Source organism: Gopherus flavomarginatus, chromosome 23, assembly GCF_025201925.1.
Source record: "Gopherus flavomarginatus isolate rGopFla2 chromosome 23, rGopFla2.mat.asm, whole genome shotgun sequence".
NCBI lineage: Eukaryota > Metazoa > Chordata > Testudines > Testudinidae > Gopherus > Gopherus flavomarginatus.
Window position 1 is genome coordinate 940,785 of NC_066639.1, and position 13,250 is coordinate 954,034.

The 13,250-nt window shown below is 51.5% G+C and overlaps 2 protein-coding genes and 1 pseudogene across 14 annotated transcripts in view; 1 reads left to right on the plus strand and 2 right to left on the minus strand.

Annotated features, from left to right (window-relative positions):
* The window catches only part of LOC127039340 (zinc finger protein 135-like), a 154,088-nt gene that overhangs the window by 107,850 nt on the left and 32,988 nt on the right, over window positions 1-13,250 (minus strand). For 3 of the 8 annotated variants that reach the window (XM_050932814.1, XM_050932815.1, XM_050932817.1), the window contains exon 1: window positions 11,358-11,404. The exons of 4 other annotated variants lie outside the window; for them this stretch is intronic. Coding sequence is in view for 1 of the 4 variants with exons in the window: in XM_050932813.1 (XP_050788770.1) it covers window positions 7,483-7,554 (72 nt within the window). In the remaining 3 variants the exon portion in view is untranslated. Of the gene's footprint in view, window positions 1-7,482; window positions 7,566-11,357; window positions 11,422-13,250 lie in introns of those variants that run through there. One more of the 8 variants, XM_050932813.1, reaches the window with a different exon arrangement.
* The window catches only part of LOC127039369 (zinc finger protein 883-like), a 68,912-nt pseudogene that overhangs the window by 32,159 nt on the left and 23,503 nt on the right, over window positions 1-13,250 (minus strand).
* LOC127039438 (uncharacterized) overlaps window positions 12,467-13,250 on the plus strand; it is a 46,477-nt gene continuing 45,693 nt past the window's right edge. For all 6 annotated transcript variants that reach the window (XR_007770962.1, XR_007770963.1, XR_007770964.1 and 3 more), the window contains exon 1: window positions 12,467-12,796. Coding sequence is in view for 1 of the 6 variants with exons in the window: in XM_050933187.1 (XP_050789144.1) it covers window positions 12,783-12,796 (14 nt within the window). In the remaining 5 variants the exon portion in view is untranslated. The remainder of the gene's footprint in view (window positions 12,797-13,250) is intronic.

The following is a 13,250-nucleotide window of genomic DNA, read 5'->3' on the forward strand; positions in this document are numbered from 1 at the left end:
TCTTCTTTGGCTAAGCAGCAGGTGCAGCCATAAGCTGGGAAGCGAAGGGTCACATCCTCACATTCCAAACCAGTCACACTGAAATAAAGTGCTATTGGGCTGTTAGGAAGACGATCCTGTCTGGATAGTGCCCATCACCACCAGATAAAGAAACAGATCTTAAGATGGTTAAAGAAAACTTAGTTGGACAGAATCCTGTCTGGCAAGAAATCCCTTATCAATGGTTGTGGTTCTGAAACCCTCATATCTGTATGTTTTAAGTTTATGGCCATCACTTTTATCTTGTTAATCAGTCTGGTTCTCTAATTGTTTCTGTCTGCTGTATAATTAATGTTGCTATGTAAGTAAATAATGTAGTGGGATATAATTAGTTAGAGAATTATGTTACAATATGTTAAAATTGGTTAGTTAAATTTCAGTACCATGATTGGTTAAGGTATAGCTGAGAATATTAGTATATAAATGGGATCAAACAGGAGGGGGAAAGGAGATTGGAATCATGTCTGTTAAGGGGGGGAACAGGAACAGGGAATGGGGAGACAGGCAAGGCTCTGTGGTGTCAGAGCCGGGCAGGGATATGGGGTAAACGCTCTGTGGCGTCACAGCTGGGAAGGGAACACTGGGGAACAGACTATCAGTGTATAGAGATAAGCCCAACTGGTGTGAAGGGCTTTGGAATATGCCTGCTTGGAAACTAATCCCAATAAACATCACATTCTCTGCGCTTTGGACTTCTGGTCTTTTGCTGCTTGCTGTCTGCGTGACAAGAACCAGGGAAGTGGGAGAGTGAAGGGAAAGCCCTCTAAAACTGACATGACCTGATAACCAAGAGGTAAGACTTTAAGGAAGGTTTTAATGCACTTTGGAACTGATCAGGGATTCCCACGAGGACTGATGAGAGGACGGTGGTAAATACAAATTTAGATCCTTTTCTTGTTTTCTCTCTTTTCCCCAGAAGGCGCACTGGCACACTGTCATGGATCCATAGGATCTGGGCAATGCTTTGGCTTGTAAACAGTCCTTGGGAGGTGTCTTTTGAGTGCACTAGACTCCCAAGGGCTCCCACTCTTCCACAAGGACAGGCTATGTAGCTTCGGCACCTGAGACTGAGTCTCTGCTTTCAACACTCCTATTTCAACCTGTGAGCTCTGCCAGCAGGTCCAGCTGAACAACACTCCTGTTCAGTGACTGTTCCTCAGTCAATGCACAGAGCAAGTTTTTGCTGTGACACTGGGCAGACTTTTAACACAGAGCAGGGTTTATTAGTCAATTGAAAAACAGCACTGGAAAGTCCTTATATAAGCACCGAGAAGCGAAGAAGACAATATAGTCCATACTGGCCAATGCCCTTGAGCCAGGCTGCTGTAGAAAACGCTTCTGTTTCCTTTCCCTGTGCCTGTCCATTAGTCTTCGCTCCGGCAGAGCTCCCTGTGTCTGCGAGTCCAGTTCTTCCTGCTCCCAAAAACATAACGAGTCCATGGATGCTTCACTCAGCCAAACGGCGATCCTCCCATGGACAGGTGAGAATTATTCCCTTGTCTCTGTCGGGTATTCCATTGATGTAGCTTGGTCCCAGGCAGTCCTTTCATATCACCCCATGACAGATACATGACAAAACACCTCATGTCTCCTGCTCATTATAATCATAGCAATACCAATCACAGAGGGAAACCGAGGGGTGTATTGGTATCATAGAAGTATCACCAAAATTCCCACCTCTAACACACACACACACTCTCTCTCTCTCTCTCTCTCTGCTCACAGCCCTTGGAGAGAAAGCAAAGCACAGGAGCTGGACGTTAGTCCAGCGAACACAGTGGAGGACAAGCTGCACTCCTCAAACCCTGGTCAAAAAGGAGAGGCATGTGGGTCCCTACCCATAGAGAGGGGCTGGCTAGAGGCCTGATACCTGAGGGGTCATTCCTTGAGCAGACCATGGAGGCAGGTAAAAGGCTTAGCTACCCCAGGACTGTGACATTGCAAAAGCACATTTTGGGGAATTAGGAAATCTAGTGACTCAGGTGTAATGGAGGGAGAATTAATTCCCCAGCCTTCTCCACATGCTGGGGGAGTTTAAACACTAAAATTCAGGAACAACAGCCTCTCGTTCTTCCGGAAAAGGAGAAGGTAAGAAATAAGAACTGGGCCACGCAACCTCAGGAGGGACAGGCTGAGATCCAAGGAGCCTGGAGGGAAGACAGCTTGTGGCTGCTGCAGATGGGGAGAGGGGGGACAAGACTCTCTACAAACTCTCACTCCTGTTGATCCTGATCTGATTTTATGATCTATGACCTAGTCTCATGGGCAATTTTATACTCGCTAGAGGTAAAATGTCATTATCAGAGTATTGCTTATTAGCTTGGAACGTGTGGAGGGGCAAGGAGGTGAACATAAATAAATGTGTTATTAAGGGCAGGGACTACACTACACCTGGGATCAAAGCTCTGAGATCGATCCACTGTTGGTCGATGTAGTGGGTCTATTAAAGAGCTGCCAAATCAGCCGCAGATCTCTCTGCAGTCGACCCCTGTACTCTACCCTGATGAGAAGATTAAGGTAAGCAGACCCTGCGGTAACTCAATCTAAGGTACATTGACTCCAGCTATGTTATTCACGTAGCTGGAGCTGCACAGCGTAGGTTGAGTTACCGCAGTAGTGTAGACATAGCCTAATCTTGCTACAGTCCAGGGCCTTCTATTAGGCTGAGGCTTTGTGGGAGCAGTTATGCTGAAGCCTGGGATTTACCTGAATAGGCCTAAGGAGAGAATCTCAGGTCAACTGAAAAACTGAAATTTCGCACCCTCATTTTGAGAGACTAACGAGGAACCACAAGCGGGTGCAATACGCCACAGGATTCTGAAAGAAGGAAGTCTGGGGCAGGCTTTAGCAATTAGGTAGCTATGAAGTATCTCAGCAGTTGGACGCATTCATATATTGGAATTATTAATAAATAAGTGATGTAAATCATGAGCATTAATGCCTGATGCTTAATTATGGACTTCCCAAAGGCCACGTATGGTTTGGGGCAGCTATTGACATTATTGTAATCAGAGCAAAGGAGCAGATATGGTATATCGCCATCCTATTTCCATAAGGAAGTGGAGAAAATACCTCTCCTAGTTACCAGTTTTTCATTTTGTCAGGTCCCCAAGACAGTGTAAACTGAAGCAGGGCCTCCTTTCTGATGGGCTCCCTTGCCCCTTGATCTTTGTTTCCAATGGTGTCCATAGCTTGTAAGTACACACAGGGCAAGACCCTCTTTACTATACTTATCTTACTCTAATCATTATGTGTATTGATCCTTGCCTATGATTTCAATTATAATTGTATTAAATCAAGTTTCTGTGTTTCACCAAATTTCATCTCCTCCATTAACTTTGAGTAGCTATGTACAAGGGTGAGCTGTACCCCAATACGTAATCTTATAGGTGTAAAAATAGTACAGGCTACACTACCAGCCTGTGACATCAACAACAAAGTCCCCATTTGTGCCTGGGCAGGGGCCCTGCTCTGGGAGGGAGGAATGCAGCAAGGACTCAGGATCGGTGGCCAGGGTCGCTGTGCCTAGAGATGGGGAGGTTATACGGGGAGGGGGCTAATGAGTGGGAGAGGGAGGTCAAGAGTTAAAATAACATTTTGGGGAAAAAATGTATAATTAAGTGAAATTGAACAGAAATAAAACTGGAGTGGAGGCTCTAAAGCAACAAGGCTTGGGTAGGGATTTGGGGTTAAAGGTCCAGGATCCCCCACAGCTCTAGATCCCCAAACCTCTCCTCCTTTCCACTGACCCACTCAGCCCACTTCCCGGGAGCCCCTCCTCCACACTCCCCTCCCCTTCGTCCAATTACTCTCAGCCGGCACCACCTCCTGGCACCTTGGGAGATTCTTGAGTTCCCTCCTCGTCTCTCACAACCTCCTCCCTCCCTGCTGCTGCTTAGCTCTAACCCTGCACACACCCACCCCATATCCTGGCACCCCAGAATTATCTACTCCCTCCTTCTCCTCCCCTCCCACGGCTCTGTTCTCCCTTCACCAGTGGGGTCCTGAATGCCAACATTATACGCTCTCCTATCAAAAAAGGAGCTCATCTGACTATCACACAAGCCATGCATGAGTCACACACCTATTTACTCCATTTAGAATTCTACAGGTGGCATATTTTCCTCTTACAATGAGGAAAAGGCAGGAAAGCTGCAGTTATTAATGTAGATATTAATATAGCCAATAAGGATACCTTCAATGCAATTTTCAAATGACTGACGGCACCAAAAAGGCACATGTCCAAAAATTATACTAGTGGGTGGGAGATAAGGCAAAAAAAGGGGGACAAGGAAACTTGTCAAAACTTGTATGACAAATAAAGGTGTAAAGTTATTACTACTCAGGTTCTTTAGAGACCCCATAGCTTCTAATAACCCAGGGGAGAGGACTCCTTACCCAGCAAGACCACTGTCTCGTAGTTCTCCTGCATGACATCCCAGTAGAGGGCTCTCTGAGTGGGGTCCAGCAGAGCCCACTCTTCCCTGGTGAAATACACAGCCACCTCCTCGAAAGTCACCCGCCCCTGAAAGAGCAAGAGTGCAACACTCAGTACCTGCTGCCCCACTCACAACCCCACTATTCAGGGAACAGCAGCACCAGGGAAATGGAAGCTCCGGGAGACACATGTTAACAGAGTCCCACCCCACCTTGCCTAGAGCAGCCAAGAGGCATCAGAGGGTAGAAAGAGAAAACCTTTGTGTCTCCCAGCTGACAGACGGAGGCAGGGTCATCACATTTATCACATACCCACTAGCCAGAGGTTTATACAGGAGATGGGGCTGTCTCTGGACCCTGCTGGTGGCTCCCTGGTAGGAGTCCCAACACTCTCCAAATAAAATATATGGAAGAAAGGGGAAGTCAATAGTAAAGACTATAAGTTAGAAGGTCAGAATTGTAGAAAATTGGTAAGGGAAGCTATCAGAAATCAATGATTAATCAATGAAAATAAGGGCATTTTTAAAAGTATAACATTAATCCTAACAATGGTAGTGGTAAATTACTAGATAGAAATGGCAGAATTATCAACAATCATGCAGAAGAGGTAAAAGTGTTGAATAAATATTTCTCTCCTGGATTTGGAGAAAAAGAGATAATGTAAGTCACACTTTCCATTCCAAAAAGAACTCACAAGGATGTTAAACAGCAGCTATTAAAGTTAGACATATTTAAATCAGTGGGTCAGATAACAAGAGTTTTCAAAGACCTGGTGGAGGAGCATGGTGGACTGTTAATGTTGATTTTCATTAGGACTTGGAACACTGGGGAAATTCCAGAAGACTGGAATAAAGCTAATTCTGTGCCAATATTTAAACGTTTAAAAGAGATGATCGAACTAATTACAAGAGTGTTAGTCTGACATCAATACTGGGCAAGATAATGGAGCAGCGAATATGGATTTAATTAATAAAGAATTAAAGGAGGGTAATATAATTAGTACCAATTAACAAAGGTTCAGAGACAATAGAGCCTATCAAACTAACTGGATATCCTTATTGGATGAGATCAAAAGTTTGGTTGCAACTAATAGTATTGATGTAATATATATACCTAGACTTCTGTAAGGCATATGACTTGGTTCAGCACATTTTGACTAGAAAACTAGAAAGATACAAAATAAACACGACATACATTAAATAGATTAAAAACTGTGATTGTAAATGGGGAACCATGGTCGAGTGGATTTCTTTCTAGGGAGTTCCCACAAGGATTGGTTCTTGGCCCTGTGTTATTTAACATTCTTATCAATGACCTGGAAGAGGATATAAAATCATCACTGATAAAGTTTGCAGTTGCCACAAAGATTGGGGGCAGTGGTAACTAATGAAGTCTCAGTAGATTCCGGCTCCAGCACTGGGAGCCTGGGAAGTTTTCCCAGCCCTGGCTGGGGGGTTATTTCCTGTTCCACAAAGAGGGGAAGTTCCGTTCCCAACCCCTGTGGCTTGAAATTAGGCCCTATCTGACACGACACCCCACATTCAGTATAGTGGTAGGAGTATAATAACATTAGGCCATAATGATGAGCCATTTTGTGCAAGATGTGTCGTGTGCAATGTCACTGGAAAAGTTATGATTGGCCGAATATGATTATCCTACCTGTGTGCATGGATCATGTTTGTATCTGAAGTTATGGATATTGACTCTGTATCTGTATTTCACATGTGCTTACACTGCGTAACACCCACAACAAGCCTTTCAGATACAATCATGAAGACAGACAGTGCTGATGGCTCATCAACAAAGACAATGGACCGTGGAAGAGCTTAGCCCCCCTGTGAATTTGTCAGCCAGCCTAGGAGTCATGGCTACTATGACTCAGCAGGGCATGCTACGGCATGTGACCAGACCACATGACAACGGACTCTATTTTGCTACCTGTATTTTTCCACTAACTGGACTGGGAACTGAGTTTGGAACAAAGGGTTCCCGCCATATGGAAAAGCTATGTAACATGGGGTGTGACATCATCTCTTGGCCTCATTCCCCACACAAGGGAACTCCTGGCAGCACCTGTGGAACAAAGACTGAACTGTTGGAAACTTGGGGGACCGCTTCTATGATCAATCAGCGTGAGAAATTGCTAAATCATATTCTATCCATCTAGTATGTTAGGCTTGGTTTGAGTTTTTGGTTATTGACTAGGGAATCTGCTTTGCTGTGTTTGCTATCACTTATAATCACTTAAAATCTATTTTTCTGTAGTTAATTAACTTGTTTTATGCTTTATCTTAATCAGTGAAGTGTCACTTTGAGTGAAGTGTCTGGGGAAAAGCTCAGCTTGGTTAGCACATCTTCATATGTGCGTATCTTCCCCGTATCGAGGGGAAGGGGAACTATATTAATGAGCTTACATTATACGGATCCCTGTGTAGTATAAGATGGTATCATTTTGGATTTCTACTACAGCAGGTGTGCAAGGCTGGGGAGCTGGGAAATTGGCTGATGTCTTCTCTCTGTCCTTGAGTGGAGGGGGACATTTAGGGATCAGGGCAAAAATCTGTCTGGGGATTGGTCCTGCTTTGAGCAGGGGGTTGGACTAGATACTTCCCGAGGTCCCTTCCAACCCTGATATTCTGTGATTCTAGGTAAAGCACTCAGGTAGCTTAGCTGGGTGTGTGATGTCACCTGCTGTTGTGTTGGGTGATAACAGTGCCTGGAGAGTCTGGTTGAATCTCCAGCAAAGCAATGAGAAGGGCCAGCCCAGCTTGAGGGTTAGAGGGCACAGCGGTTCCCAGAAGCCCCCCACATTGCACCCCAGGGTGACAATGCATCACACCCTAGAGTACACAAGCCTCAGCAGGTTTGTCACATCCTGTCCCCTCCCCTTCCCCACCCTAGATAGTTCCTGCCTCCCACCACCTCGAGCAGCTCCCACCCTCCTATGCATTTACTGCTCCTCTCCCTCCAAGCAGAACCCACCACCAGCCCCTGACAATCCCTTACCTGAGCCAGCTCCATTGCAGCCATTTCCTTCCTCCTGGGAGGACAGGATGATCTGGAGCGAAACCTGGACATTATTCTGTAGCCTGCCAGGGCAAGAAGGGCAATGTGAGAGCATTCAGATGGGGTATTTGTTCATTCCACAAGCCGATTCCCTCCAGGATTTTCCCTGCTAATGGACATTCTAGGTTCTACCAAACTGTGAAGCACAGAGTGACCTTATTCCAGTACAGGCCTAGCCTCCTCCCACCAGAGTGTAACCCTCTGAGACAGGGCGAAACCCTCCCAGGAACAGAGTCTCTCTGTTACACTTATCAAGTTTGCGGACGATACCAAGCTGGGAGGGGTTGCAAGGGCTTTGGAGGATAGAATTAAAATTCAAAATGATCTGGACAAACTGTAGAAATGGTCTGAAGTAAATAGGATGAAATTCAATAAAGACAAATGCAAAGCACTCCACTTAGGAAGGAACAAGCAGTTCCACACGTACAAAATGGGAAATGACTGCCTAGGAAGGAGAACTGCGGAAAGGGATCTGGGGGTCATAGTGGATCACAAACTAAATATGAGTCAACAGAATTACACTGTTGCAAAACAAGTGAACATCATTCTGGGCTGTATTAGCAGGAGTATTGTAAGCAAGACACAAGGAGTAAGTCTTCTGCTGTACTCTGTAGTGGTTAGGCCTCAACTGGAGCAGTGTGTCCAGTTCTGGGCGCCACATTTCAGGAAAGATGTGGACAAATTGGAGAAAGTCCCAAGAAGAGCAAGAAAAATGATGAAAGGTCTAGAAAGCAAGACCTATGCGGGAAGATTGAAAAAATTGTGTTTGTTTAGTCTGGAGAAGAGAATACTGAGAGGGAACATGATCACAGTTTTCAAGTACACAAAAGGTTGTTAGAAGGAGGGAGAAAAATTGTTCTTCTTAACCTCTGAGGATAGGACAAGAAGGAATGGGCTTAAACTGCAGCAAGGTTGGTTTAGGTCGGTCATTAGGAAAAACTTCCTAACTACCAGGGTGGTTAAGCACTGGAATAAATTGCCTAGGGAGGTTGTGGAATCTCCATCACTGAGGATTTAAGAGCAGGTTGGACAAACCCCTCTCACGAATGGTCTAGATTAGTGGTTCTCAAACTTCTGTACTGGTGAACCCTTTCAAATAGCAAGTCCCTGAGTGCGACCCCCTCCTTATAAATTAAAACCACTTGTTTATATATTTAACACCATAATAAATGCTGGATGCAAAGCATGGTTTGGAGGCTGATAGCTCGCGACCCCCCATGTAATAACCTCACGACCCCCTGAGGGGTCCCAACCCCTATTCTGACAACCCCTGGTCTAAATAATATTTGGTCCTGCCTTGAGTGCAGGGGCCTGGACTAGATGACCTCTCAAGGTCCCTTCCAGTTCCATGAGGTCTATCGAGCTCAGCGGCCAGTGCCAGGTTCTTCAGAGGGAATGAACAGTACAGGTAACCATCAAGTGATCCATCCCCTGTCACCCATTCCCATGGCAAACAGTCCCGTTTCCTCCTGACAACATGCACAGCTCAGTGCAGAAACGAGACAGACTGGAAGCTCAATGTACACGTGCACTTCTCTCCTTTCATCGCACACATGGGGGACTCAGACCCAGATCTTCTCATCTCACAATCACGCCTCTACCTTTCAGTGCAGCTACACCTAACACAGAGAGGGCAGCTGGAGTGCAGGCAGATAACACCCAGTGGCTGTTGCCAGCTCGAGGAGGCAGAGTTAAGGTTGCACTGGCATGCATATTAGCTCTCTATTTCCTAGGTTTTGGAGGCTTGACTTTTGCTGAACTTGATACTCTGGCAGGGCCCAACATACTGCTGGGCGACCCTACCTCTGCATGAATGAAGGTGTCAGGGCCTAGATGAATGTTCAGTAAATACCCAGAAAGTGATGGCTCCCCATCACGACCTGCCATGCACACAGGCAGCAAAGCCCAGGGAAAGTCAACTTTCAGAGGCAAAGAGAAGGGGCTAGAGTTTAGAGTTTCTCTGCCACTGAGGAAGGGGTAGCAGCAAGGGAAGACTGGCAATGAATAGTTGGATGGGGTGAAAAGGGTTGGAGGTATGGTGGGGGACAGAAGCAGCTGGGACTGGACAGAATTAAGGTCCCTAAAGGATACAGGCATTGCCATAGGGCTACGAATAAGGCATTTTACTGTATAAAGTTCCAGATTAGATTATACCCATTTGTAAAGACACATGAGGTCTGTTCCTCAGGGGAACCTTCACTGGGTTGTTCCTTTTACAGGTAATTCCCAGAAGTCAACAGATCAATAAAGATCTATCCGTTATGACGTGGCCGTTTCAGATTTCTGGGCAGTGTCTATAATTTTGCACTAGGGGCCAGGTCCTTGGGGAGACGGCGCCTTGATTTCATTTTAACTTGTGCACGCTCGGCGGCTGCTGGAATTTGGCTCAAGGTATCTCCACGTCTCCCTGGCCGGTTCTTACAGCGGGGAGGGGCAGGAACTCCCTGCAGGATCAGTAGCTGAGGGTATGTCTACATCTACAATTTTGCAGCGCTGGCTGTTACAGCTGTATTAGTACAGCTGTATAGGGCCAGCGCTGCAGAGTGGCCACACTTACAGCAACCAGCGCTGCAAGTGGTGTTAGATGTGGCCACACTGCAGCGCTGTTGGGCGGCTTCAAGGGGAGTTCGGGGAACGCGAGAGCAAACCGGGGAAGGAGACCAGCTTCCCCGCGGTTTGCTCTCGCGTTCCCCGAACCCCCCTGCAAACCGCAGGGAAGGAGACCTGCTTGCATGGGGGTTCGGGGAATGCGAGAGCAAACCGCGGGGAAGGAGACCTGCTTGCACGGGGGGTTCGGGGAACGCGAGAGCAAACCGGGGAAGGAGACCAGCTTCCCCGCGGTTTGCTCTCGCGTTCCCCGGACCCCCCTGCAAACCACAGGGAAAGAGACCTGCTTGAAGGAGAGGCTTCCTCAGGTATGCTGGGATACCTGCTTATTCCACGGAGGTCAAGAAAAGCACTGGTAAGTGTCTACACTTGATTACCAGCGCTGGATCACCAGCGCTGGATCCTCTACACCTGAGACAAAACGGGAGTACGGCCAGCGCTGCAAACAGGGAGTTGCAGCGCTGGTGATGCCCCGCAGATGTGTACACCTCCTAAGTTGCAGCGCTGTAACCCCCTCACCAGCGCTGCAACTTTGTGATGTAGACAAGCCCTGAGTCCCTTAGATATCTGTAGCTGGTCGGAAGCAGGACGGGGATTGGTGGGTGTCTGGGGAGTTAATACTTAACACACAAACGCCACATCCGATACGGGCAGGCAAACCCCCAGGGCGGGCGGGGGGGGGGTTCCTGTGGCTGTGACACGGGGGAGGGGCAGTGTGAACGGGGCGGGGGGGTTTCTGTGGCTGTGACATAAGGGGGAGGGGCGATGTGAAGGGGGCCGAGGGGGTTTCCTGTGGCCCTGAAATGGGGGGAGGGGCGGTGTGAAGGGCCGGGGGGGGGTTCCTGTGGCTGTGACATGGGGGGAGGGGCGGTGTGAAGGGCCGGGGGGGGTTCCTGTGGCTGTGACATGGGGGGAGGGGCGGTGTGAAGGGATTTTACAGGACTGTCCAACACACAGACAGGGACGGTTTCCCCCCCGGGCCGCAGGCAGCCAGGGAGGAGGGGCGGTGTGAAGGGCCGGGGCGAGGGGGCAGCGGGGGGGGGGGGCAGGTGCGAGACACGGACACACACTCACCTCTCTCCCCGCCCCCGGGGGTTTCCCGGCCCCCCACTCCCCTCCGCTACGGAGGCCGCATCGGGACCTCCCGCCCCGCCCCAGCTTCCGGTCGGGCCCAGGTGTCTCCTCCCCCCGCCCCGCTCGGCTCCTACCGGCTCCGCCGCGCGCCCGGAGCCCCGCCCCCGTCCTGCAGCGGCCCGGAAGTGGCGCACCCGACGGGGGCCGGGGGGGGGGGTCACGTGACAGTTTGTGACCGTTAGGGCCGTTGGAACGCGGCGCGGGCTGCGGGGGCTGTGAGCCGGCGCTGCCCCCCCGTTGGGGGCGGGGTTCTCCACAGCCCCGCCCCTTATCCCCTCCCCCTCGCTCTGGGCCCCTCCCGGGGTGGAGCCTGTGCGCCCCACGCGTGTCCCCGCCCCACGCGGGACCTGCCCCTCCCCCTCCCGCGGGGCCGGTCCCTCGCTCCCAGGCGGATCACGTCTTCGGGGCCTCCCGCCCAGGGCCGGTGCAACCATTTAGGGAACTAGGCGGTTGCCGAGGGCGCCAAGATTTGAGGGCGCCAAGAAGCAGCGCCCCCCCCCCAATTTTTTTAAATGGCTGCAGCCGCTGCTGCTGGAGAGGTGGTCTGAGCTGCCCGCGGCAGGGCGCCCCGGGGTCAGGAGCCGCCGGGGTCAGGGAGCCGCCACGGCAGCCCAGGGCGCCCCGGGGTCAGGAGCCGCCGGGGTCAGGGAGCCGCCACGGCAGCCCAGGGCGCCCCCGGGTCAGGGAGCCGCGGCAGCCAGCAGCCCAGGGCGCCCCGGGGTCAGGAGCCGCCGGGGTCAGGGAGCCGCCACAGCAGCCCAGGGCGCCCCGGGGTCAGGGAGCCGCTGCGGCAGCCCGGCAGCCCAGTGCACCCCCCGGGGTCAGGGCTCAGCCGCGGTAGCCAGCAGCCCAGGGCGCCCCCGGGTCAGGGAGTCGCTGCAGCAGCCCGGCAGCCCAGTGCGCCCCTGGGATCAGGGAGCCCCCGCGGCAGCCCGGCAGCCCAGGACACCCCCCGGGGTCAGGGCTCAGCCGCGGCAGCCGTCAGCCCAGGGCGCCCCCAGGTCAGGGAGTCGCTGCAGCAGCCCGGCAGCCCAGTGCACTCCCCGGGTCAGGGAGCCGCTGTGGCAGCCCTGCAGCCCAGAGCGCCCCTGGGATCAGGGAGCCCCCGCGGCAGCCCGGCAGCCCAGGGCACCCCTGGGGTCAGGGAGCCGCCACAACAGCCCAGAGGTTCGGGCTGACGGCGGCTGCGCTGACCCAGGGGAATCCCTGAGCTGCAGGCAGACGCTCAGAATCCCTCTCCCTCCCGGAGCAGGGGCTCCAGCCTCTGCAATTTTTCTCGTTGCCGGCGAGGGCACCGGCGGCTGGGCAGAGCTGCGCAGCTCTGCTTAGGGCACGTGGCAGGAGCCCTGCAAGGGCAGCGCGACACCAGGGCTTCTGGAGGAAAGCCGCAGCTGCCCCCTAGGTCAGCCTCCACGTCAGCCCCAGCGAGAGGCACGGAGAAGAAAAGAGCCTCAGCAGTGGGCTGGTGGAGCAGAGGAAGAAAGAGGACCCCAACGCTCATGCATTGGGCAAGGTAAGCAAGTGCCTCCCCACAGGTCGGCCTCAGGCGCCTGTGCTCCTGCCCCCTTGGTTCTTGGCTGGTCCCTGCTCCTGCTCCCCTTGTATGTGGGCGGCTGGAGAGAACAGCAGCCTGCAGAGCTGAGCTGCCCCAGTGCCCGCAGGCACCCACCTGACCCCACCCCCTCCACAGCCCTGACCCCCAGCTCCGAGCCTAGTCCTTCTGAGCTGGAAACCCCCTCGACCTCATCCCCCCACAGCCCTTACCCCCAGCTCCGAGCCCAGTCCCTCTGAGCTGGAAACCCCCTGACCCCATCCCCCCAACAGCCCTGAGCCCCAGCTCTGAGCCCAGCTCCTCTGAGCTGGACACCCCCCTGACCCTATCTCCCCACATCCCTGAGCCCAGCCCCTGTGAGCTGGGCACCCCTGAACCCAGAGCCCAGCTCCCCACCCAGCCGTGGGCAACAACA